Below are 24,968 nucleotides of genomic sequence, written 5' to 3'. Positions count from 1 at the left end.
GCCAAAATAAATAACGCGCGTTTATGTGGAACGCAAGTAAATGTGTGTGCGTGTGGATGCTAAAACGCAAAGATACGCCAGCCACAGCAAACAAAGCTCTCTCAGGCTGACCAGCCGCTGCGCTCTTATGCTTACGCTCTCGCGCTCTATGTATGCGCGCGTGTGTGTGTGTGTGTGAGAGAGAAAACGTACTGGGGCTGGGGCTGGGGCTGGTTGGTTTTGTGTGCCTGTTCGTCGTTTCGCTTTTTGTAGCGCTTCGTATACCAATCAGTTGTCAGTTCGCATCCAACTAGAAAGCAGTTAAGACACACAAGCAGAGTCCGTTGCGTTTTTGCGGTTAAAAGCCACGAGGTCGTTGAGCGTTTTGCGCGCTACTTAACCCCAACTTTACCAAAAAGTGCCCCAATACACTATTCGCTACATTCGAATTTCTCTCCCCCGCACTCCACAATCCACAAACCGTTCGCTCGATCACGTGTTGTGCCGTTTAAACGCGCTCAACGTACGATCAAAAAAAAAAAAAGAAAATAAATGTGAATACAATTTTTATATAAAGCGTGAAAAATGTTGTAAAAAGAAAGCAAAAACAAAAGGCATGCAGAACTGTTGAGATTACAAGTAAAAAGCGTAGCAAGCATGCGTAGTATTAACAGTTATAATAAATAATATACTTGAACCGGCAATGAAGTGACTGTAGTCAATGCTAAAAATTCTAATTGGACTAAAGCGCAAAAAGACGCAACTAAATTTAACACTTCAATGTGCTTATATCAGTTTTTTCCATTTGAACTTTAAGCAAACATATATGTATGTATGTATGTACATATATATGTATTTAAGTTTATGCATATGTAGATCGCTAGTGTGTGTTTGTGTGTGTGTGAGTGTTTGCCGCACGCTTTCATTGAATTCCTATACGAATTCCAATTAATATCTGTATGCGTCCAATTGGCATGAATTGGTGACGTGACGACGATCAACGTCGCGCTCTCTCGCTCGCTCTCAATCTCACACGCTCTTGATCTATCTCTTTGCGCGTGCTCTTAAAGCTCTCAAGCTTTTTTATATGCTTATATACTTAATATACATATATGTACGCTCTTTTATATAAAAATATACTTATTTTTATTGCTTACTTAAATACTGTTTAATTTGTCTGTTTATAGCTTGAGCAACAGAGCAAAAGCCGCCCACAAAACAATATTGATAACAACAATAATAATAAGAAGACGAAAACATAAACATAAATAAATAAATCCAAGTGTAAAGAAATACGTTACGGTTTGCATTACATTACAAAATACACGTGTGTGCGTGTGCCTGTGTCTGTGTGTGAGTAAAAAATTATGTCAGTTAGTTTGAAACTAAATAATAGAAGAAACCTGCACAAAAGTTTTGCTTGCTATAATTAGTGCATACTCTAAAAAAAAAACAAGTGAAAAGATAATCATATTTATTTGAAGTGAACGCAAAGCAAACAGAAAACAGTGCACAAAATAAATAATCAACAACTAATCAACTACAAATTTCTTATTTGGACTCGAAGCTGGTAAATAATAAAATGCATTTCTAATAAGCGTTACAAATATTTTGTTAAGCAGTTAACTTGTGTCTCTCTAGTCTCGAGCTGATTCTGATTAGTGTCCATTGTGCTTTTGAGAGTTAAGTGCACAGATCTTAATTAGAGCAACACTGATAATGTGACTAAAATTAGAACGCGTCGCTGATAGCAGCAGCAGCAGCGCCCAGACAATAAAAACCTGCCTGCGCTCACTCTCTTGCTCTCTCTCTCTTCTCTTTGTCTATGCACCCTACGCTTAGTTTAGAGCTTATGCGGCCTATGCAGCTGGCACAATAGATCTTCAAAATTTAGTCCAAGTATAACATTAATCTATGTATGCTTATCTCATTTGCCAAATTGATAAGTTTTAGCTGAGAAAGTTTAGTTAACTGTAGCTGCATTTATTGTTTACATTGCTCTGTGGCCGCCCTTGTTTGCTTATGCTTTTGTTTTTGTTTGTCAGCAAATTTAAGCAAACTGGCATAATCTAGAAATAGCTATTGTCAAAATATTTATAAGTAAATCTATATTTTGCTTGAAAGCAATTTGTTTGCTTAAATCTTAGCAAACTGGATTGTTCTACTTTCTGAATTTTTGCGTGTTGCGTTTAGTTAAAATATTTTTCACATATATTTTAAGCACTTGACTGACTGACTGACTGACTGACTGACTGATCGACTGACTGTGTGTGTTGGCTTAATTAAATCAATTTATACACGAGTCTGAATAATTTTGTTTTATTCAAATCAACTGGATATTATACCATATATACAGTTCGCTTTGCCTACAGTTTTAAACGCGTCATTTGCTCATTTGTTGATCGATTGATCACTCCAAAGCGTTTCAATATATAGTTTTTTTTTCTTCTATGATTTCCAAACGACTTTGATTAATAAAACATTGCACAGCGTTCCCCCGTTCAACTCCCCTAGCGAAATGCCCGGCGCGTGTGGCTCTCCCGCTCTCCTCTCTGCCGCTCTCGCTCACCGCTCGACACTCTTCTGACCTTCCTCTCGCCACACATGACACGTGTACTCGCTAAAATGCAAGTGCGAAAGAGTCCGGCGTAGTATTTGCAAATTGCAATGCGCTTTTATTTGAATGCGCTTCCGCGATAATTGAGTTAATAAATTATTAGCAAATATATATAGTATGCATATATAGTTATGACTAGAGCAACTTTGACAAGCGTATAAAATAGTTAATGGAAAATGTGAGCTCGAATATATGCTGAACTGCAGTAAAAATTAAAACAGCTATAAGTCGTAACTCAGTTGAGTAGAATAATAAAAATGCACATAAATCGTAAAAATCAAAATGTTATTAAATTGTGCATATTGTAACTTAACGATTTAGTGCGATTTAAACAGAAGTACTATAAGTTTAAGACTAGCAGTTGGAGTTGAGTTGAGGGCTGAAGCTTGCGGATTAAATTGTGAGCTCTCAACTGTTGAACACATGGCTGCCTGCTGGGCTCCAAATGATTTAGTTGCGAACCCAGCTAAACCTAATGAAAAGTAATGACAAAATCATGCAAAGCAAGCAACAGACTGAGTGACGGACTGACAGTCAGACTGACAAGCAAATGCAATTGGCATAAATTGCAAGGCAAAATGCAACCCTACAAAAGCACACACACATACAAACCTAAGTGTGTGTGTGTTCAAACAAACTAAAGTGCAGATTGAAAGTAAAAAAAAAATTATTTTGTTGTGCAAGGTTTTCGTTATATATTTTTTTTTGAGTTCAGCGCCGGCAACGATAAGCTGACAGGCAATGCCAAGATGTATATATAATGTACAAACGATGTACTTAAGCATATGTACATATGTCTATGCAAGTGATGGCCCTATGTGTCCACATGGCAACAATAAACACAGCAAAAAAAAATATATATATCAGTTATCATACGCATATATAATGTGTTTGTTATCATTTCGAACTGTCGCGCTGTGTGTGTGTGCGTGTGTGATAAGCAAGAGCTTTCCCATGTGTGATAAAAAAAAAGTAAAAAAAATGCGAGCGAGTGCTGAGATTTTAGTTGTGCCGGCATTTCCAACTAAAAATTTAGCAGACATTCGAATTTTCAGTTTGTTATATATATATTAGTAAATTTGCACTTAAGTTCGATTGATAAGGCAGCTCTTGAGGGCTTTGCTAGAAATATTGTCTAAAGTGCGCAAAAATTAAATTTTTAATATTAGCTAGCCGACCTTGCCATAACTTTGACTTTCAGTTTATTCTATTATGCTGAATTCAGTTAAATTTGAACAAAAGAATTAACTTAATATGCATATTAATAATTTAAGCATGCAGCTGATCGAATAAAAATTGAATTTCAGTCGTTTCATCTTTGATATGCAGCACTGTAATTTTAATTTAACTTGTGCGGCGAAAGTTTTCTTTTCCACGCCTTGATTTTTTTGATTTCTTGTTTCAAGTTTCACTTGACCATGGCGCAATTGTTAATCAGCAGGTCGCCATCAATATGTGCAACAGGTCGTTTGAATGACTCTTCAATCAATCTAGAAGACGGGCATAACCTCGTCATTGATAGCTCAGGAAGATCTCTCGGAGCAATAAGTAGACCAAACCGTAAGCAGAGCGGAGCTAAAAGAGTTTTGGGTTCGTAGCAGCTGTCAGTTTTTATATATACGCTTATATATATATATTTTTTTTTTGCTGTTTTTTGTATCTTTTTTTTTTGTGCAGGGCCGCCGCCTGTCTCTAAAGTGTGTAGCCACCGGTACCGTCTTTAAAGCAAAGCCAGTCAGCGCCGTAGCTGACTTACTTTGCTTAATAATCCTGTTTGACGGGTTATGCTTAAACACACACAAACACACACACACGTAGTTGTATCTGTGTGTTTGAACATGTGGGCCTAAGTTTTGTAGCTTCCACGTAACTGAATCTTAGCTGGTTTGGCCAAAGGGGTTGGCTGCCAATGTCACATGGCTGAGCATCTGTTGAGCAGCAGCCGCAAGAGTTATTTGCCAACAGCTTATCACAATTCTGATAAGACATAGCACACTATGCATATATTTGAAATATTCGCCAACTGCGCTTATCAAAGTCTTGGCTAAATTGTTTTAAGCCACCCACACATGCACACCAGCCAGCGCGTAAGTGAGAGCGAGCGCGCTAAAGAGCGAAAAGAAATTACGCAACACTTTAATTCTTTTTTTTGGTTATTTTTGTTTTGCTGCCGCTTTTTTATATTTTGTTTTTCTTTTTTTTCTTCTAGTTCTAGTTCTTGTTATTTTACTTTTTATGATGTGTGTTTTGTTTATTGCTTTCATTTTCGCATTCGCTGCTCCAAACTTTTTTTTTAGTGAGTAGCGAGCGCCGCTCTCTCCAGCCTCCAATTTTACTCTTACTTTTTGCACTGATTATTTGACACTGACACATTTCGTCAATTTGTTGCAGTCCAAAAGTTTTCCATTTTCCGCTGGTTCATTGTTCATTTTCACGGTCAAATTTTAGCTTGAAATGTAGCACACACACCTCAGTTTCAATTTTCTTCATTATTTCAAAAATTCTGTATTTGCTTTTGTTTATTTTTATTTTTTTGCGTGGGTCTATGTTGCTTTTTGTGAGGTAGGTTTTATTTTTGAATTAAATGCGTTGTGGCGTCTATGAAATGAAGACATTAATTATTGTTGAGTTTATTAAATAAAAGTTAGCTGTAAACTAATTTAGTGAATGAAGTCACATTTTTGGCATTTGTAAATATCGAGAAAGTTGTTAGAACTTGAAGCGCGCTGATTAAAGCTCATTTAATAGCAGCTTAGCATTAAAATCTAGATTAAGTCTCATTTGCATTTTAATGTCAAACGATTTTAATACGATTATTCTGTTAAATTTGTTTAAACATTTTTGATTTTTGGTCACAGCTATTTTTAGATTTTATATTTTTTTAGTTGCTAATGATTCATTAATGTAAATTAGTGCGTTGTTTACAATATTTATTATTTTTGTGTATGTAAATATAGAAATTGGCAGTTGTTGAAAGTTAATGTTAATTGTGTTTAGTGCACAATATTTTTAGTATTTGCTAGTGTCTTAGGTCAGTTTTAAGTTTAAGTTTAAGCATGCAAATAATAATAATTTGTTAAATAATTTTGAATGCCAGTCCCATAATAAATTTTTAGCTTGCTTAAGATTGATGGTTAATGTAAAATTCTAAGAATTATTTAGTGTGAATGCAAAAGTTTGGGCAGGTAGCTACCAAAAATATGATGATGATTCGCATGTGTGTGTGTGTGTGTGTGAGCAAGGTAAAGAACATTCTGCGACTTCCGCGTTCTCAGCTCAGTTGTTGCTCTCAAGGTATTTCTTTCAGCCAAAGATCTCTCTGCGCGGGCCACATGTTTGCTTGAGTTTGAGTTTTTGAATCAGAAAATAGTGTGAGGCAGCGAGTGGAAGAAGAAAACAATGAAAACAAAACTATGAAAAATACTGTGGGAGCGCGCGCGCTCGCGATCAATGTTTATTGCTTTTTGTGCGCCTCTTTCGTACAACGAAAAGCAAGCAAAAGAAAAATATTTATTCGTACAGTATTCATTTCAGCATGAGTGTGTGCTGAGACACACACACACACACACAGCCAGGCAGCGAATTTAATTTGTTTACAAAGCGCATGTGAAAGAGCAAACTGCGGCGCGCTCTTAATTAAGAGCAAGAGCAAGCGCTGCTTATCAGCGCGCAGAGCTTTTCGTATAGCGCAAATTTGAGTGCCGAAAAGGTCAGCGCCTATTTTTTTTTTAATTTTTGATGTGCCGTACAAAGTTCAAGCTGTCAATTCCTTGCTACGCTTATCAATGGACAGCAATGCAGACAGCGCGGCCGGCGGTGTCGTTAGACTTTTGATTACACCTCGCTATATATATTAACAAAAGATTATTAACACTAAGTATATAGATATAGGCGCATATATATAAATTTTTGGTGTATGCGTGCTTATTTAATTAAGTTTGCTCGTTGATAAGGCACTTGAACTGCTTTTTTTTTTGCACAATAAGTGCATTGAAACTTTGTTGTTGTTGCTGCTGCATTTGATGAATTTCAATTTAGCTTGTGGGGTAACGTAACCATATAAAAAACACTCAATACAACAGACATGTATACAACAAGATCATAACCCATACTATTATCAGTCCATTGCCATTTCTTGTCGAGTTGACAAGCTGATAGCAGTTAATGCTCAAAGAGCGAGAGAGAGCGAGAGAGAGCGCCGCACATTATTAATAATAAACAGCCTATGCGCGTCTAAACATATTGTTATTAGTTAAGCATTTTATATAGAATTTTAAACTAAGCCAACTTCATTGGAACTCTGCGAAAATATTTAATACGACGCAGTTCGAACGAACTTGTTATTTTGAAAGGCGCGCACACAAAGAACTCAAAACAAAAATTCGTAATCAGCATACGCCCCATAGACACATTGAGTATACGTATAAACAGGTTAGCTGAACTGAATTGCTTTGAGGCATAACATTTTATTGACTATTTGCTTATTGCAGCAGCTAATTAATCAATACACAATACGCTTTTCTCACTTCTCCTCTGGTAGCTTTGAGTCTTGGAGCGTGCCCAACAACAAGCAAGAAAAAAAGTTACAAACCTGCCACTGCACAACGAACTGTTCTACATGATGGATGGATTTGCTCAGGAATGGCATAATCTGCCGCGTTCGGATTTGCCTTTGGATCAGCTGGTTGGGGATTTGCCCGCCGATATGTTTGAGCCACAGACACGTGCGCGCTCCAACACTTGGCCCTGCCCGCGCCCCGAGAACTTTGTCGAGCCCAACGATGAGCTGGACAGCACAAAGGCCAGCAACCAGCAGCTGGCAGCTGGTGGTAAGTTCCAGCAACACTTACAACTTATAGCTTTGTTAATATGTTAACTTTTGCAGACTCACAGCAGGCCATACAGAATGCCAATTCGGCCAAAAAGAACTCATCCCGTCGCAATGCCTGGGGCAATTTATCCTATGCTGATCTCATAACGCATGCTATAGGCTCGGCCACCGATAAGCGTTTAACGCTTAGCCAAATCTACGAGTGGATGGTACAGAATGTTTCGTACTTTAAGGACAAAGGCGATTCCAATAGCAGCGCCGGCTGGAAGGTAAGTGTGTCCAACAACTTAACGTTACATCAAACAACTGGTCAAGTTCATGGCTAAAAAGAAAGTGAGGCAAGCGAGCAGTATAATGTGCATAATGTGCTCTAATTTAGTAACGCTAGACTTAAGAGTAGCTTAGTTTGTGCATTAGAAATGTAACAAATGCTTGAGTAGATTAGAGAAGGCATTTGAATAAATTTTATAAATATTTGCAGCATATTTTTTACAACAGCTGCAATTAATACAATAAAAGCTGTAACAATTTTTTCAAAAAAGTAGCTTAGAGACAAGAATTAGCTTATTTAAATAATAATAAGTAAAAGCTGTAACTATTTTTTCAAAAAAATAGCTTAGAGACAAAAATTAGCTTTTTTTTTTAACTAAAGCAGTCTAAACTAAAAGCTAAGTAAAGCAGCTTTGTGTTTAAAATATACATTGGCAAACTTAGAGTATAAATTAAATATTGCTTCAATATAATATGTTGTTTATATTGAAGGAAAAGAACGTAGCAGCTGTAAAGCAGCTCAGTGCTTAAAATATAAATTGAAAAACTTAGAGTGCATTTATTTTCTTTTAAGATTTAATTTGAAAAACTTAGAGTGCATTTATTTTGTTTAAAGATTTAATTTCTTTTTTTTAAACATGTTTGCAGCAAAGATTTATATTCTAACCAAGTGCAAGCAACAATTTATAAGTTTAAGTTATTGCATAAAAGTTGCTTAGTTAAAATATGTTGTTTGTATTAAAATAAACTAACTAAGCTATAAGCTAAACCAGCTCAGTGGTTAAAATATAAATTGAAAATCTTGGACTGAAGTCAGCTGAATTTATTATATGCAAAAATTACTGCTTTGTTAACATTGTTAACATTCTATAAGCTATATCAATTTTTTCGTTGCTTTTATTACCTACGACGCTTTAAGCTAAACCAGCTTTGTATGCTAAATATAAATAGCCAGTTTTAATAGCTTACATTTACTTAATTTAAATACAGCGCTAGCAACAATAGAATGTTGATTGTATAGGCGTTGAGCTTAAAGCATAATTACATGTTTATAAACATTTAAATATTATTAAATTTGCTAGTGTATTTGCTCGCCGCATTTGCAGCTGCAGCAATTTGCTTCACAACAAATTTCTTTTGCTGCTGCTTTTAACTGTGTCTCGGTCAGTGGCCAACACACACATACATGCATATGTGTGTGTCGACTGTTGTCAACGTTTGTTGTTTACATTGTTGCGTTTCCACTTGCTGCTGCTTTGACTACTGCATGTTACTTAATAAAAACACGAATTATTACATATGCTCGTTTGCTCTCTCGCTCACACACTCAGTGGCTCTCACTCGCTGGTCCACGTATTGCGACTGACACTGAAAAAGTTACAAATAAATGCGCTGCAGTCTTTGTGCAAAAAAAAAGTTGATTGTTTACGTTTTGTTTACATTCATTCATGCGCAAATAGAAAAGCGCAAAATACTACGAAACGCACAAACGTATATTGTATTTTAAAAATTTATTAAATATTACAGCAGTTCAATGACATGGGTTAATGCTTGAATTGGGTTAATACGCAACGCTATTGAGCTTAAGTCTGTGGAAAATATTATGCGTCATTTGCAGTCACGTGATTAATTTCACTAGTACGCCAAGCTATACAAATATATTGCTATTGTTGTTGTTATTAAAGTTAACACCTCGCAGTCTGCGGCAAACAGACAAAACCCCCAATTGTTGGGCGCGAGAGAAACCCAAAACTTTTGTTATTTGTTTATAATATTCGCGGAAGTAGTTGAAGTCGCTCCTCCTCAACCGATAATAACAACGTGATAAGATTTGCCTACGTGAACAACAATTACATATAAAAAAAATTAAATTGCTGACGCTCTAAGTGTGACTCGTCTGCTTGCAAATTCTTAAGCCAAGCCGCAGTCGCTGATTGTGCAAAAAGTAGCAGTTGGCTAAAAAAACACGCGACAACTTCACAGATACACACGCATGTATCTTATGCCATGTCATGCAGTTGACTATTTTTATATTTTGTGTGCAGCGTTTTTCCGGTTTCCTGGCTGAAAGGGACAGTGTTAGGCGACAGCTGCTGATTGCTGCATTCCTTCATAATTTTTAGTTGCCACAGCTCTTCCTTTAGTTGCTGCTAATTTATGCAACATGTTGCCAGTTGCTGTTGCTGGCGACCACACAGTGTCAACGTTGCTGCTGCTGCTGCATTGACATTTGTGGAATTTTAAATTTGATTTTACCTTCACGCCCTTCACGTCGCTTGCGGCTAAGAACTCATTGGCCATTGAACTTGTGCCAAGTTTTCTTGTCTGTGTCGCCGCGCATACTAAAGTTGCATATCTATAGCGCTAGCTATATATATACAATATATAGAAGCATTTATTTTTGTATAGTACATTTTATTTTATTTTTTTGTAGTTTATTTGGCTGCTACATTTTTATAGCGTGAGAGCGTAATTAAGTGACAAGTTGCTTAATGCGTTTGATTTATGGCGTGCATAATTTCTTAGAAAAAAAAAACTTAGATACTTTTTATTTAAAGATAAGCAGTCATGTTAGCTACGTTGAAGTGGCTAATGGCCTTGCCAATCAGTTTGAACTGAATTAAAGGCGTTGTAAGCAGCAACTAGCAGTTGAGTTTGTAATACGATAAAGCAACTTGAGCTGCATTAGAAGTGATTAGGAGCGTCTTGGCTCAATATTTTGTATGCATTTTATATCATAGATTGCTGTAAGGATTAGCTACAGGGCTTAGTTTGTAAATCAGCTTTACTAGGCAGCATAAACTGTAAACTAGACGCGTTTAGAATTACTTTACTTATTTAATATATCAATTGAAGTGCTTACATAATCTAAGATCTTAAACTTTTGACTCATTCTTAGCTTAAGTCAACTTTTAACCACAAGTATGTATTAAAATTCTAATAAAGAATTTAGTAAAAGTATAGTCAGTATCATTATTTCCAACAATGTCTAAACTAGACTCTTCTAGAATCACTTTTGAAATCAATTAAATGATTACAACTGCAGGGCTAATAGAAACATCCAGAAGTCATCCAAGTCAATGTTGTCATCAACTTTATCAATTTAAGTGTAAACAACTGTCATTTAAAAAGAAAATGTATTAATTGTCTACATTGAATTTATAAGAATTGTCTTACTATTCGACTAGTGTTACTCAGACATTGGAAATTCTCATTCTTAGCTTAAAGTTGCTGATGTGAAGCTGATCTTAATATAATAAATAAAGTAATTTATATGAACTAACAGTATCATGCACAAATTTTGCATAGAATGCTTAACTTAAACAAATTCTTAGCTTAAATATTCGTATGTTAATCTTTTTTATATAGTATATGTTTATATATTACAACTCCATAGACTTTATTTAGTCCCAAGCACAGCATTTGAGCTCAAATTCATTGCTTTTAGCTATTAGCCTATTGCTCTAAGTTGCTCATATATTGAGATATTATTATTAACAACAATCAACAGCAATTATACTTAGAATTTATAATTTTTTATAATGCTTAGCTTGCATAGTCTGCAATTTTATTTATTGCTCCAAGTTGCTCATATATAGTTATTATTAATAACACTACAAGCAACAGCAAACAGGCTTAGAATTTATAATTTTCTTCAAAGCTTAAATAGCATTAATAGTGTTAGATTAAGTTCAACTTAGCAAAAATATATTACAACTCAATAGGCTGCAATTTTATTTAACTGCAAGCGCATTAAATTCTGAGCTTACACATATTTAATTATTAATGTCAGCGGCAATGCACTTTAGCTTAACCAGCGCAGCTGTTAATAAAATCCTTGCCACTCTGCAGTGGCGACGACGCTGTCTGCTAATAAATAATGGCATTAATTAACTGCGTTTAGCAAACATTTGCTTGCATAATCAACTTGACAGGGCAGAGCCAAATGGACACGCCCTAGACCAGCCCCTCTTTTTATACAGAACTGCGTCTTAAGCGCAAAAGAATGCAATTGCCAATAGAGTGAGAGAGCGCAATTTGCACGCGTCAAGTATACGCCACGTTGCACTTTGGCTTGCGACGCATTTAGTTGTGCAGCGCTATACAATAACAACAATAAAAAAAAATGCGGCGCGCGTGATAGCGAAAAAAATCAAAATATTTTTGTTTTGCTACGAAATATATAAAAAAAAAATGTGTAAATGCCAAACGAGAGAGCGAGAGAGCGCGGCAGCCATTAATACTCAGCTGCTTATAATATTTATTTATAAATAAGCATTAACCTTGCCGCTTACCCGCTCTCTCTCTCTCTCTCTCTCTCGCTCTCTCTCGCGCTCGCTCAACTCAAAGCTGATTTGCTTATATATTTTATATTTGCTACGAGCAGTTTAAGCGGTTTAATTTTATTATTTCAATGTGCATATATTGTATATGTTGCTGTTGCTGTTGTTATTGTTGCTGTCGTGTCTCGACTAACTGTACCGGCAATTGCGTAGTAGTCACTGGCACACGCCCACTTTTTATTGCTGTTGTCGTCGGCCAGCAACACGGAAGCAGACGCGCCTCCCTTTTCTTTAAATACTTGCAGCCATTTTTAGTTTAGCAATTAATTGCAGCAACTAATTGATAAGACAGAGTCTGATTTTATGCGCTATAATTGCTTAAAATATATTATTAACTTTTTATAGTTTTGCTTTTTGTGGGACGCACTAGCGTTTACATTGCCCCAGGTTAGTTGCATTTTATTTCATTTTTAACAACAGCAGCAACGTTCTGTCTATAGCATTGGAATTTATACAGCACGTTCGCATTTCGTTGCACTAATTAACGCCGACGTCTGGCCAAAAGCCGTAAAATTCAACAAATTTGTGGCCCGGGCCCCAAACAATGCCAACTGCACATGTGAGCCGTGAGCCGTGAGCCGTGAGCTTTGCATCAAATATTATCTGGCATGCTCTCAAATATCAGCGAATATGCAAAATATGTAAGCTACACAGCTAAAGTGCGCAGTTTACTTATTGTGTGTGTGTGTGTGTGTGTGTGTGCCAATTATATGTCCGAAAAGTCGTGCATTCTATATTATTTATTTTTATATTTCATTTGCTCTTTTTATATCCAGTCTGTGATTTATAATGTGGTTTAGCTTTTTGCACTGTAGCACACAAAGTTTGGCATTTAATGAACTTTCCGTATTAATAAATAATGCATTAAACGAGTTTCCAAAATGGCAAGCCATATAGATATAGCTATAGATGCTTCAAATAATAATCATAAAAATGATTATTGTGCACAAATTTATGAAGAAATTAGCTCATAAAATGGCAATCATCATAAGCAGACTATAAAACAAGAGCCCAAGAGCTGCTGCTGCTGACCAGCGCCAAAAAAAACTGAAAAACTTTAAGAACTTGCAGAAAGATTAACTGTTTTATGTATTTCGTTTGTGTGTGGACTGCAATAAGCCAAGACAGAGCCACACAACATGTGCAGAAGATAATAAAATTATATAGTTTATGTATGGCGGGTTGGGTAGTTAGAGTAAGTATAAGTTTTGAAAGAAAAATTGCTGCAAAATTGTAAAGAATTTTATATAAGCAACTTAAAGTCCGCAAATGGCTTTAGTTGGTTACTCTAACTATAAATAAGAGTAACCAGTTTAGGGCTAAAAACTGAAAACAGAGCTGCAAATGTAAAACTCAAAGTATCCAAATTACTTAACTTAAGATATATTTAAATTTAATATGCTAGAGTTTCTGAGCTAACAGAACTGACAACAGAACTGACAACAGAACTGCAAGCTATGAAACTTAACTTTACTTGAGTTAATATTTTACTCAATAGCTCAATATCAATATCTATGCTATGCTCTAACTAAAAGCAGCAGTAGCTGATGACAGACAAGTAGCCAAAAGACTGTAGTTAATAAATATATTTGGTTCAGAAAGATTTTATATATAAGAGTAACTAAATGTCAAGCATTAGCTTATGGCATCTTTAGGCTCAAAATAAATGCCACAACTCTAAAAACAAAACTTAGTATAACCAAAAGAATTTACTTTAGAGTTATATTATATACTATAACTATTTATTATATTTAGTATTTAAATTTGAAATCTCAGACTAAGCACAGCAGCTACGAAGCCTAAAGTAGTCAAAAGACTGCACTTGATAAAGACATTTAGTTGAGTAAAATATAAATAAGAGTAACTAAAAGGCTAAGGCCAATAACTAATGATAGAGCTGCAAAGCCAAAACTTAGTATAATCATAAGACTTTACTTGCGAATGATTTTATATATTTAAGTTATAAATAAGTGTATTTAAATGAGCTGCTTAAACTTATTGAAACATCAGGCTAAGAACTGAGCAAGCTAAAGTAGTCAAAAGGCTTTACTTAGAGTATTTAAATTAAGTTTCCGTCTTAAACTTATGACAGCTTCAGGCTCAGAGGTGTAAAGAGAACTGCTGTAGTCAAAAGACTTTAACTGGAATACGATAATATATCTAACTACAATATAAGTTTGAGTATTTAAATTTGCTGCTTATATTTCTTTAGTTCAGGCTCAGAACTGACAACAGAACTTGCAGTAGCTAAAAAACTTTACTTGAATACGATAATTTATACTCCAACTATAAGTATAAGTCTTTAAATTTGCTAAGCACAGCAACTACGAAGTCTAAACTAGTGAGCTAAACATATTAACGTTTTAGCTCTAAGTAAGAGTATTTAAATTAGCTGCTTAGGCTTAATATAAAATATAGACATAAAGGTGAAAAGAGAACTTCAGTAGCCAAAAGACTACTTGACTACGATTATATATACTCCAACTATAAGAATGAGTATTTCAATTTGCTGCTTAAGTTTATATTTATTTAGTGCAGGCTCAGAGCAGCAAATTAAGCTAACCAAAAGGCTTAAGTTGAGCATTATAATATAAACATAAAAGGCACTTAAATGCGCGCTTAAGTTTATGACTGCAAACTGACAACAGAGAACTTGCAACTTGTAAACTGTGAGCGCAGCTTTGTCTGCTGCTGCCCATGCGGACTGTCTGTCTGTCTGTTTAGTTTAGTTGTGCGAAGGCGTGTCCAGGACTAACACGCGCGCTGTCAGCGCCTGAATAGCGCCGGCAACAAAATTGATGGTCTTAACTGGTCAAAAGGGCAACAACGCGCCAATGGTTAGTTGGTTAAGTAGAGAGCGCGCCACGCGTTCATCATTTCAATTCCATGCGATTCATGTGGCCGGTTAATGTTCGAGGCGGCAATAAATTTAGCGGCGAGTTAAAGGCAAAAGAAATGTGCTAAGCTTAGTGCCAAAAGTTGCTGCTCACATAATCAATCAGCTTGGCTTAAAGCGCGCACACAACACACAGTGCGTATACTTAATGAATGTCAACAACTTTATAAGCAGACAGACTAAATTGCAATTGCATACATTTTGGGGCAATGTCCGCGCCAGCCACAAATTGTACATAATTTGGCATGAAGTGGCTACAATTTGTTGTTGCTTTCAGACAAAATGCGACACTTATGTGCTGCACTTGCAGCCAAGACAGACAGTTGGCTCGTTAAGTATGTGGCCACTTGTTAGCGCTGCTTAGTTGGCGCCGCTGCAGGTAACAATTGCTAGCAGCTAAGAATATTTCTATATATTGGAATAGCTGCTGCTGCTTTCTTTTTAGCAGGCGCCACTATGCTGCGCGATTAATCGCAAACTTTCATACATGTCGCCAAGGCATAAAAGTTTTTGCCAAAAAGATACGCAGCAAACTTTTGCAATTTCATATCGCATCATCACATCATCATAGCTGCGATAATGCGGCTCCAATATATTTGCCTAACTGGCTGGTGAGGGGCTGCTGAGCTGGTCAATTGGGGTTGGAATTGCCTGGCCAAGCAGTTTTTTGATTTAAATTTAAACAGCCAACTAAGTTTAGCATGTTGCTAAGCAAATTTCACTAATAAGCGCTAAGTGAAGCGGCTATTTATTTATTCAATTTCGATTTCAAGTTTTGCGTTTTGAGTTGAGCGCAGCTAATTTGATAGCTATACTTCCCACAAGCTGTCGTTTGATTATATATAATCATGCGATTTCAGCGCTGAGCGAGCAGCTTGTTTAAACAATTAATTAGACTGTGGCGTAAACAATAAACAGCGCTGCAGCCACATACATTTTTTTTTGGGCTGTATAAAGAGGGGAATTTGTTTAGTCTTCGTTCTTAAGTGTTTACAAATTGGCGCAGCGAATTTTTTGAAATTCAACGGAACCAGCCGCTTTAATTTTTAACTGCATTTTGGCCACTAGCGTGCCGCACAATTAGCGCAACTGTAGGCCAGGCTAACAATCGTAGAGTGGGGGTTGCTGTTCTGGCTGTGCATGCACTTGTCGTTTCAAAAATTTATATCTCAATTTCACATCTAAATGCGAATAATCTTTTTTTTTTTATACGCGTTTGATTTTTTTTTTTTATTTGTATGTATGAGAAATTTTGCAGCTGTTTAGCATTGGAGCGCGATTTCTTTATCATTATTTTTATTTTTCCCTTACCCTTTTACGCTTCCATAGTAAAATGGCAGTAGCAGGTTTTCTACCGTTTTGTATATAAACGATATAAATCTGTGCTTTGTGCTCTATATACTCGATGTTTGTATATATGCTAAACTGGCTGGCTAACTGGCATTTAAGTTTAGTCAAAGGCATTAAGACTTTATGTATGCGGCACTATTATTTACTAAATATGCAAATCAATTTGTATAATTTTATTAATATTTTATGAACAAATTATAAAGCATTATGAGCCTTGCATTTTTATTAAATCAAGCTGTATGCATTAGTTAATATTTGTTGCTTGAATTGTTTAATTAACATAAAAACATATAAAAAAAATGCTTAGCAAGCAGCTAAATTTACCATATGAGCTGCATTATAATTTTATTTTGTTCTAAACAAATTGCAGCGCTTAGCGCTCATTAGGTAGTTAAAAGATTTGTAAGCTTAATGCTTTAATTTTTGCTTTAATTTTATTTTTAAAACCAGAGTTGCTTGCTTTTTTCGTTTTATTAAATAAGCGTATAGATTTGTTTAATTTATTTAATATTTGATATACAGAATAAAGTGAGTAAAGTAATTTAGTTAATATTTGTTGATTAGAATTATAAAGCAAAAAGTTAGCTAGCATTTTTTTTTTAAATTTGTCTAATTTAATTAATATTTGATTTAGACACAATTTACATAGGAATAAAACATAACAAAGTTACTTTTAAATAAAATTAGCAAGCAATAAAATTTTCTGTATGAATTTCAAGCACAAATATTAAATATAAATTCAAGCGCATATTGCGCTTTAGTTATTATATATTAGTATATTTATTGACTTAATAATATTTAATAATTTGATGATTAGAATATGCGCAATAAAGTTAGCTAGCATTTCTATTAAATAAATGTGCATAATTTAATTAATATTTGATTTAATATGAGACAATTTATATGAGAATAAAACAAAGTTAGCTTTGAAATAAAAGTAGCAAGCAGTTAAATTTTTTTATATGAATAGCAGCAGAAATATTGATTTTAATTTAAATAAATTCAAGCGCATATTGCGCTTTAGTTAGTTTTTGTGTTTGCTGACTTAAAGTTGTATTTTTAGCTATGCTTAGTTAATATTTAATGAAGCGAATTTAGCTAAGAATAAAACATAACAAAGTTACTTTTAAATAAAATAAGCAAGCAGTTAAATTTTCTATTTGAATTGAAGAACAAATATTAAATAAATTTAAGCGCATATTGCTCTTTAGTTTGTTGTTATATTTGTTGACTTAAAGTTGTATTTTAGTTAATATTTTATAATTAAACGAAATTAGCTTTCAAATAAAGTTAGCAGCAGTTTTTATTCTTTACAAAATTCAAGCGCATGTCGCTTCTAATTTATTTATTTGGCAAATATCAACTTAAAGTTCTATATTTTGCTACAGTATTAAAGGAAAAGTCTTGCGCTATTTACTGTCGCTTGCCGCGGCTTGTGGCAGGCAACATTGCGCTTCATAAGCCGCTCAAATGATCCAATGAAATATGCATATTTGATGTGAGTTGTCGTCGTATCAGTGTCTCAACTGCTGGGGGATGCTCGTAGAGCAAAGAGCAATGAATATGAAATGCGAAAGAAAAAAAATGGCAAACCCTCGGCAGATTTAATATATTTTAGTGGCAGCGCCTCCCCCATTAGCAATTACTCATATAAATTATAAAGAAATGAATCAGTGCGCTGTAGTCTGCACCCATTTGGCTAATAAATAAAAACTAATAAATGTAATTGCCACACAGAGCTTCGAACTATTTTATGCATAACTGGGTCAGCAGCCCAGGGTAACCGAAATTATCGAGGGTGGGGATAGACACACTGCTCACGCTTTGTGCACATTAATTGTATGTGAACAAAAGGACATGTACGCATATCCTTGGCGACAAATGGACTTGCGCTGTATGTATTAAATTTCCATTGCATGAAATTCAATGAAGCCGCCAATACGCATACGCATAGTTGCAGCTTCCTTGAAGCAAAACACAATCTAAAATATAATAAATTACGCATTTCTTAGTAACTGCGCTGCCATTTTTGCTTTGATTGTGTGTGACCTACATATGCCACCCCCAACCCACCCCCCTCAACTTGCAACGTCTTGGCAACCACACACACATTGCCTTAGGTTACTTTAGTCTGTTGGCATTTAATAGCGCCAATTAGTTAGATGAATTGAAGTTGCGAGATTTAAGTTTATGAATATTCAATGTGCTGTGTGGCTATAAATTATGAATGCCCAAGCTTTAAGTTAGGCCTAAACTTAGCCTGGGCTAACATTAACATAATAAAAACGTTTGGCAGTTGAAGCTACAGACGCACTTAAGCATTTAAATAAAAATGATAACTTTATGCAAGTACAAAAAGGGTAAGCTCGCTATGTATGTGTGTGTGTGTGTGTGTTGGCTAAAACCAAAATGTCATTACGACGAGGCCAAAAGACGCCAACAGATTCGACTGACGCCAAAGTAAAAGTTTTGGTTTTACCCAAAAAAAAAGAAGTAAGCAAGTCTGACGACCTGTGCGGCACACACACACATATACATGGACGCACACCCACCAGCACACGCACATGTCCTGGCAACGGTGATAAATGGCGCCAATGTGCCGCCTGTAGTTAGAGCTAGCGCTGAAGTCGCGACGCATCACAGTTTTGCTTTTTTTTTTTTGTCGCTCTATCGCAACCACTCACACTCTATCGCTAGCTCTTTCTGCTGCTGCTGCGGCTGCTGCTTTGCTTTTACAGTTAGTTTAGTTTGTAATGCTCGATTTAGTTTGCTCTGCAAGCGCAACTCGCGTTTATTTTTATCTATTTCTTTCTTTTTTTTTTTTTGGCCTTTCAACGAATTGTAACTGATGACAAATCCACGCTAAACGTGTTTGAATGTGCGCTTTTTTTTTTGTTTGGTTATACACTGCGCGAAAAGCATTAATAAGCAAAGAACTTAATAAAAGTTGAATATTAAAGCTAAGTAAATATTGAAGATGTAAGAGATTTTGAGTTTCAATTGAAAGGATCATCAAGAGTTTATTTATATTTGTTTAAGCATTTGTTCTAAATTAATTTAGCTTATTGTTAATAGTTAATCGCTTATATTTATTTATACAGTATGTTGCTTAGTCATTTATTACTCAAATAATCAATTTGGCTTGAACAAACTACAACATAAATTACATAAATGAACTTAATGAACCACTGGAAATTGTACTAATTAAAAAACAGTTCAACTGAACTACGCTAATTTTTTTTTTTTTTTTAATTTTTATATTTTATTATTTAAACAGTTTTCTGGCAGCTTGATTAGTTAACGCTAATTTATCAATTAAAATTTCAGCATTGAAATCCAATCTTATGCCAAACTTCTTTATGCCAAGCAGAACTTTCAGCTGCACTAATTTATCAACCAGAATTTCATGCACTTTTAGCCAATTTAAACAGCTTCACTCTCTCAAATATCCTTGCAACTCAACTGAATCTATTAAATTGGCATTTCATGTGAAATATTTTTCTCATTGTGCAACATGCCACATTTCCTTGTAATTGTTATGGAGTTTTTACCTCAGCTGGTACCGACGACGGCAAGTGCGTCTGTCTGTCTGTCTATTCGCCGATTTGCTGTCATTACGATATTTATGACAATTGTTATAAAATATGAATTGACAGCTTAAGCGACAAACGGCGCCGCAAATGCAAACTGAAGACGACGTGCGCATTAGGAAGGAAGCATAAGGACAAACAAGCAGCTTTTATTGTTAACAACAGCAAAATTTGTAGCTGCGCTAATTGAGCTGATTAATCCTGCAACTCGCTTTTTATTTTTATTTCTTGCAGAACTCCATACGCCACAATTTGTCGCTACACAATCGTTTCATGCGCGTGCAAAACGAGGGCACCGGCAAATCGTCCTGGTGGATGCTCAATCCGGAAGCCAAGCCCGGCAAGTCGGTGCGTCGCCGAGCCGCCTCAATGGAAACGTCACGCTACGAGAAGCGACGCGGTCGTGCTAAAAAACGTGTCGAGATTCTGCGTCAGACTGGCGCGACAGGTTTGAATGATGCCACACCCTCGCCCAGCAGCAGCGTCAGCGAGGGACTCGATCACTTTCCAGAGAGTCCGCTGCACAGGTAACTATTAACTTGGAACTAAAGATTGAGCTAAAGTAGTTTGTACAATTAGTTTTGCTTACTAATCAACAATTTTAACATTTAGCTAGACAAAATTTATAAGCAGAGGTGCCACTGAAAATGGTTAATAAAATAATTATAACAAAGCAAATGTTTGATTGCTTAAAATGAAGACAGTTTTGATTTATTTAGTTGCATAACCAAATTTCTTAAAATGTGCTGCATGTAAAAGAGAAATCTCAATCTCTTTTTTTTTTTTATATTTAATTTTCGCCGGAATCGTTCAGGGTCTTCTGAACATAACCGAACGTTTAACAATTGGAAAGTGAGATATGGTACAAGGAGCCTTAACAAATCTCAATCTCAGTTCTAAGTTTATTTAGGTTTGAATTGAAATTGAAATTGAAGTGCTGTGGCTAACTAGGCTAACAACTTTTAATATTTATAATCAGGGCTGCCACAGCATGCGCTGAGACTGAAGCTTTAAATATTTTAAATGCAGCACTTTGAGAAATTTTATTACTGACAGAGACTCATTTAATTATTTGTAGTAAAATTCTAAAATAACAAGACTTAACTTATAATTTAAATGATTGCTGCAACACTTATATAAATGTTATAATTATTTTATGTTATTTTATTTTATTTATATAGCTGTAGGGTTATAATTAAAACTTAAGCTTCAGGGGCGGCAGCCTTAGCTACTGGGGCTTTCGGCTAGGAATGTGAGCATGTTTTGCTTATCATTATTATTTTTTTTTTAACTAGTGTTGAGTTTTTTTTATTTACATTTTAACATATTTATATTTTAACTTGTTTACTTACACTTATATGTTTCCATTTATTTCTGTTTATTTGTTTGTCATTCATTGACTCGTTATCATAGAAATCTTTCTAGTTTAATTATTATAATATTTTCTATCGATGGGTGTGATAGGAGGGATGTGAGTTCGTAGGTTTTGGAAGGCTGTGTCCAGGATGTGGTCTATTGTGATTGTTTTTTGTTGTGTTATTTAAACTATTACTATTAATATACTATACTTACCTTTTTAACTTGGTTATTATTACATATTTAATACAGTAGTATATATAACTAGCAACTATTCACTCACGTTTCCTTTAAACAAATGTGTGTTATATTTTATAAAGAGCGTAACTTATTTTAGCTTTGCTGCTAACTTAATTTAACACACTGTGGCACCTCAATAATTAACAATTAATTAACATACATTTAATTTCTTAGCTAGTTTTGCCCCTTAGCTTGCGCATGTTTCAAGCCCAACTAATTAACTAAGCTATGGATAGTTAAAACTTTTAAATTGTAGCAACTTAACACTTAATTTTGTTATTATTTCCATTGTTTATTTTCTTGTATTATTTTTTGTACTTTCGTTGCATTTTAATTTGCGGAGCAGCGGCGGCTTTCAATTGTCGCCGGACTTTCGTCAGCGCGCCTCATCCAATGCCAGTTCCTGCGGCCGCTTGAGTCCGATACGCGCGTTGGAGCTGGAGCCCGACTGGGGCTTTCAGGTTGACTATCAGAACTCAACAATGACGCAGGCGCAGGCGCAGGCGCTCGATCAATTGGCTGGCTCCATGGCGGATGAGCTTAAATTGCACAGCGATATGTTGCAGCAGCAAGGGTCAGTTACGATTATGATTATGATTTTGTTGTATTGTATTATTTGTTGTGTAACATTTGAGTTGGTGGCATGTAAAAACGTAATGCACGCTAAGTTGTAAACTTGTCTATAAAGTCAACATTTGGTTTCTTTTTCTTGCAACTCAACGATCGTACGGCTGGAGCAGATTTAGTGCCGCCAGCGGTTTGCCCACGCAGCCACCGCCGCCGTATCAAGCGCCACAGCAAGCAAACCTGCCACAAGGCTATGCGCTCAATGCGGCAGTTGCGGGCAGTAGCGTTGGCTACTCCACGCTGCAGCCACAGCCACAAACGCAGCAGCAGCCGCAGTGCCTGCTGCATCGTTCGCTCAACTGCGGCTGCCTGCACAATGCGCGAGATGTAAGTGCAGCATCGAGAGGCGCCACACAAGTCACTAAATTATTTTGTTGTTCGCAGGGTTTGTCGCCTAATTCTGTTACCACTACAATGTCGCCTGCGTATCCCAATAGCGAGCCCAGCTCCGATTCGCTTAACACCTACAGCAATGTGCTGCTCGATGCTGGCAACGATAGCAATGTGTTGCTGGTGCAACAGCAGCAACAGCAGCAGCAGCAGCAGCAACTCAATGCTAGCTTGGATGGTAAGTTGCTTTATTGGTGGCAGTTTCTAACTCTTTCTATAAATGTGTATATCACTATACCTATTGCTATCCTTAACTTTGTCTGTGTGCCACATGCAACATTTGCAGATAATAACTGCGCATCTACTTTGATAGGGCAATGCCTGGAGGCGCTCAACAATGAATCGCAGCAAATTGACGAATTTAATCTGGAGAACTTTCATGGCGGCCTCGAGTGCAATGTCGAGGAGGTAAGTCTTCTATATGCATATAGCATTGCCATATGCATCTTGTCTGAACTGCAGTTCTGCCTTGCAGCTTTTGCAGCAGGAGATGCGCTACGATGGGCTGCTGGACATTAATATACCGTTAGCTGCTACCAACAATGTGATCAATAGTACAAACAGCAGCGGCGCCAGCAACAGCAGCAGCTCAAGCAGCACAGCAATGCAGCTGAATCAGTTGCAGCTACAACTGCAACAGCAGCAGCAACAGCAGCAGCAACAGCAACAACAGCAGCAGCAGCAACAATTGCTGCTCAACAACAACAACAATAGCCTCGATTTGGGCTCAAGCAGCGCCGCAGCAAATCTTAATGCACGCGTCGTACAGTACTCACAGCCTAGCGTGGTCACCTCGCCACCCTCGTGGGTTCACTAGAATTGTTGCCATACATTTTGTTAATCGTATCGTCGTCATCGTCGTTGTCGTCGCTTTTTTTTTTGCCAATGGAACGCTTTTAACATTTAAGGACGTGGCTGAGCCTAAGCTAAGGACAATATTGTGTACAATTTTCTATTTAAGCAGCGGATGTGTAGCTGAAAATACAGTTTACAAAGTAAGTAACCACTCGCTTTCAATTTGCGTCAAGCTTTTAATATGCAAACTGACAGTTTATGCATAAATTATGTTAATGTTAGTGAAAAAAGAAATCAGAACGCATTATGCATATGAATGAGCAGCCCTGTACGTACGTTGACTAATTGTAGCAACTGTATAAAGCAATCGCTCGCCATGAATCTTTCATGGCTCACAGTCCCAGTCACAACTTCAGGGCAATTACACGCGTTCAATTATCATAATACAAATTCAAGTGCCACCCACTTGTGTTGCTTTCTTTTCATTGCTACTTTTTCAATTTGTGCGCTTTAAAGCGCAGGACGCTTCTAAATTATAGCAAATTAAGTCAATTTACCTGTGTGCGCGCACATCAAATATGTAGGAAGGACCTTCTAGCGCTTTTGGGCGCCCACGTAAACGGTCTACGCTAATTTGCTGAGTTGGTCGAGCGTGCCGCACACACACACACACACACACACACACACACACAAATGCCTTTAGCTGCAGCGCAAATTCGTCAAGGCAACCCAAAAGAGCAAATGCTGAAAAATTAATTGCGTCCTTAGGGTGACTTATGGCCGCTGTCCTGCCAGTTGTTGTCGCTGCTTCAAGTAAATCAAGCATGCTAAATATTGAAAAATTATAGCAACCATATTGGCAAAGCATAAGCCTTTAGCTTAGTTAGTTACAAACAAATTAGAGGCAGCTTATGCTAACTAAATTTTGCATATATTTGTTTAATTTATTAAGTTGTCAGTTGTATTTTTAAAATTAATTTATCAATCGTGCTAAATATTGAAAAATTATTATTGGCAAAGCAAAAGGCTTTAGCTTAGTTAGTTACACTAAGTTTAAGCAAACGCATCATTGACAGCTTATGCTAACTAAATTTTACTTAAATATTTGTTAAATTTATTTACTGCTTTAGACGTCAGTTGTACTTTTAGAATTAATTTATCAATCATGCTAAATATTGAAAAATTAAAGCGAGCATATTGGCAAAGCAAAAGGCTTTAGCTTAGTTAGTTACACTAAGTTTAAACAAACAAATTATAGACTAAATTTTACTTAAATATTTATAGCAAGTTGTTTAATTTATTTGCTGCTTTAGTTATCAGTTGCACTTTTAGAATTAATTTTATATGTACCACAGTCTGTTTTGCTATTTAAATTGCAAGCATAATATTTTTTATAGTAAAAAATCATTACAGTTTCCTAGTAACTGTTGTGGCAACAACAATTTGTGTGAAAAATGTAGCCAAATCACAAACGTAGCATAATTCATGGGATGTGCAAAACATTTGACTTCAGCATAAAAATCTATGAAAACTTCATTTGTTGCTACGCCTGCATTACTATAAATTAAATTTTTTGAGGCTGCGCATACTTTTGCAACATAGTGTAACTTGCATTGACCCTAATTTGCAACACATTTCATTTCACATTTCACATTTTTTCTTCAATTTTTGTCACTTGCTAACT

The 24,968-nt window shown here is 36.0% G+C and overlaps 1 protein-coding gene across 6 annotated transcripts; it reads left to right on the top strand.

Moving 5' to 3' along the window:
• Positions 1–258: 258 nt before the first annotated feature.
• LOC108603662 (forkhead box protein O) lies at positions 259–23,502 on the top strand. Of its 6 annotated transcripts, none has more exons than XM_033293945.1 (10): positions 259–351; positions 1,167–1,549; positions 7,137–7,425; positions 7,482–7,696; positions 20,111–20,403; positions 21,819–22,046; positions 22,213–22,426; positions 22,484–22,667; positions 22,776–22,897; positions 22,965–23,502. In XM_033293945.1, the coding sequence occupies exons 3-10, from the start codon at positions 7,215–7,217 to the stop codon at positions 23,304–23,306; spliced, it is 1,809 nt and encodes a 602-aa protein (XP_033149836.1). In that variant the 5' UTR covers positions 259–351; positions 1,167–1,549; positions 7,137–7,214; the 3' UTR covers positions 23,307–23,502. The 6 variants fall into 6 exon arrangements, with proteins under 6 accessions (XP_033149836.1, XP_017848144.1, XP_033149835.1 ...); XM_017992655.2 differs by having other exon boundaries at positions 259–618; positions 22,952–23,103; XM_033293944.1 differs by having other exon boundaries at positions 260–533.
• Positions 23,503–24,968: the final 1,466 nt, after the last annotated feature.

This window comes from Drosophila busckii, chromosome 3R (genome assembly GCF_011750605.1).
Source record: "Drosophila busckii strain San Diego stock center, stock number 13000-0081.31 chromosome 3R, ASM1175060v1, whole genome shotgun sequence".
Taxonomy (NCBI): domain Eukaryota; kingdom Metazoa; phylum Arthropoda; class Insecta; order Diptera; family Drosophilidae; genus Drosophila; species Drosophila busckii.
This window is presented reverse-complemented; position numbering and strand designations above follow the sequence as displayed.

Excerpts from the sequence above, each read along its gene's own strand:
- LOC108603662 (XM_033293945.1), top strand. The coding sequence starts at position 7,215 with ATGATGGATGGATTTGCTCAGGAATGGCATAATCTGCCGCGTTCGGAT. Across the intron at positions 7,426-7,481 it reads CCAGCAGCTGGCAGCTGGTG|ACTCACAGCAGGCCATACAG; the intron begins GTAAGTTCCAGC and ends TAACTTTTGCAG. Across the intron at positions 7,697-20,110 it reads ATAGCAGCGCCGGCTGGAAG|AACTCCATACGCCACAATTT; the intron begins GTAAGTGTGTCC and ends TATTTCTTGCAG.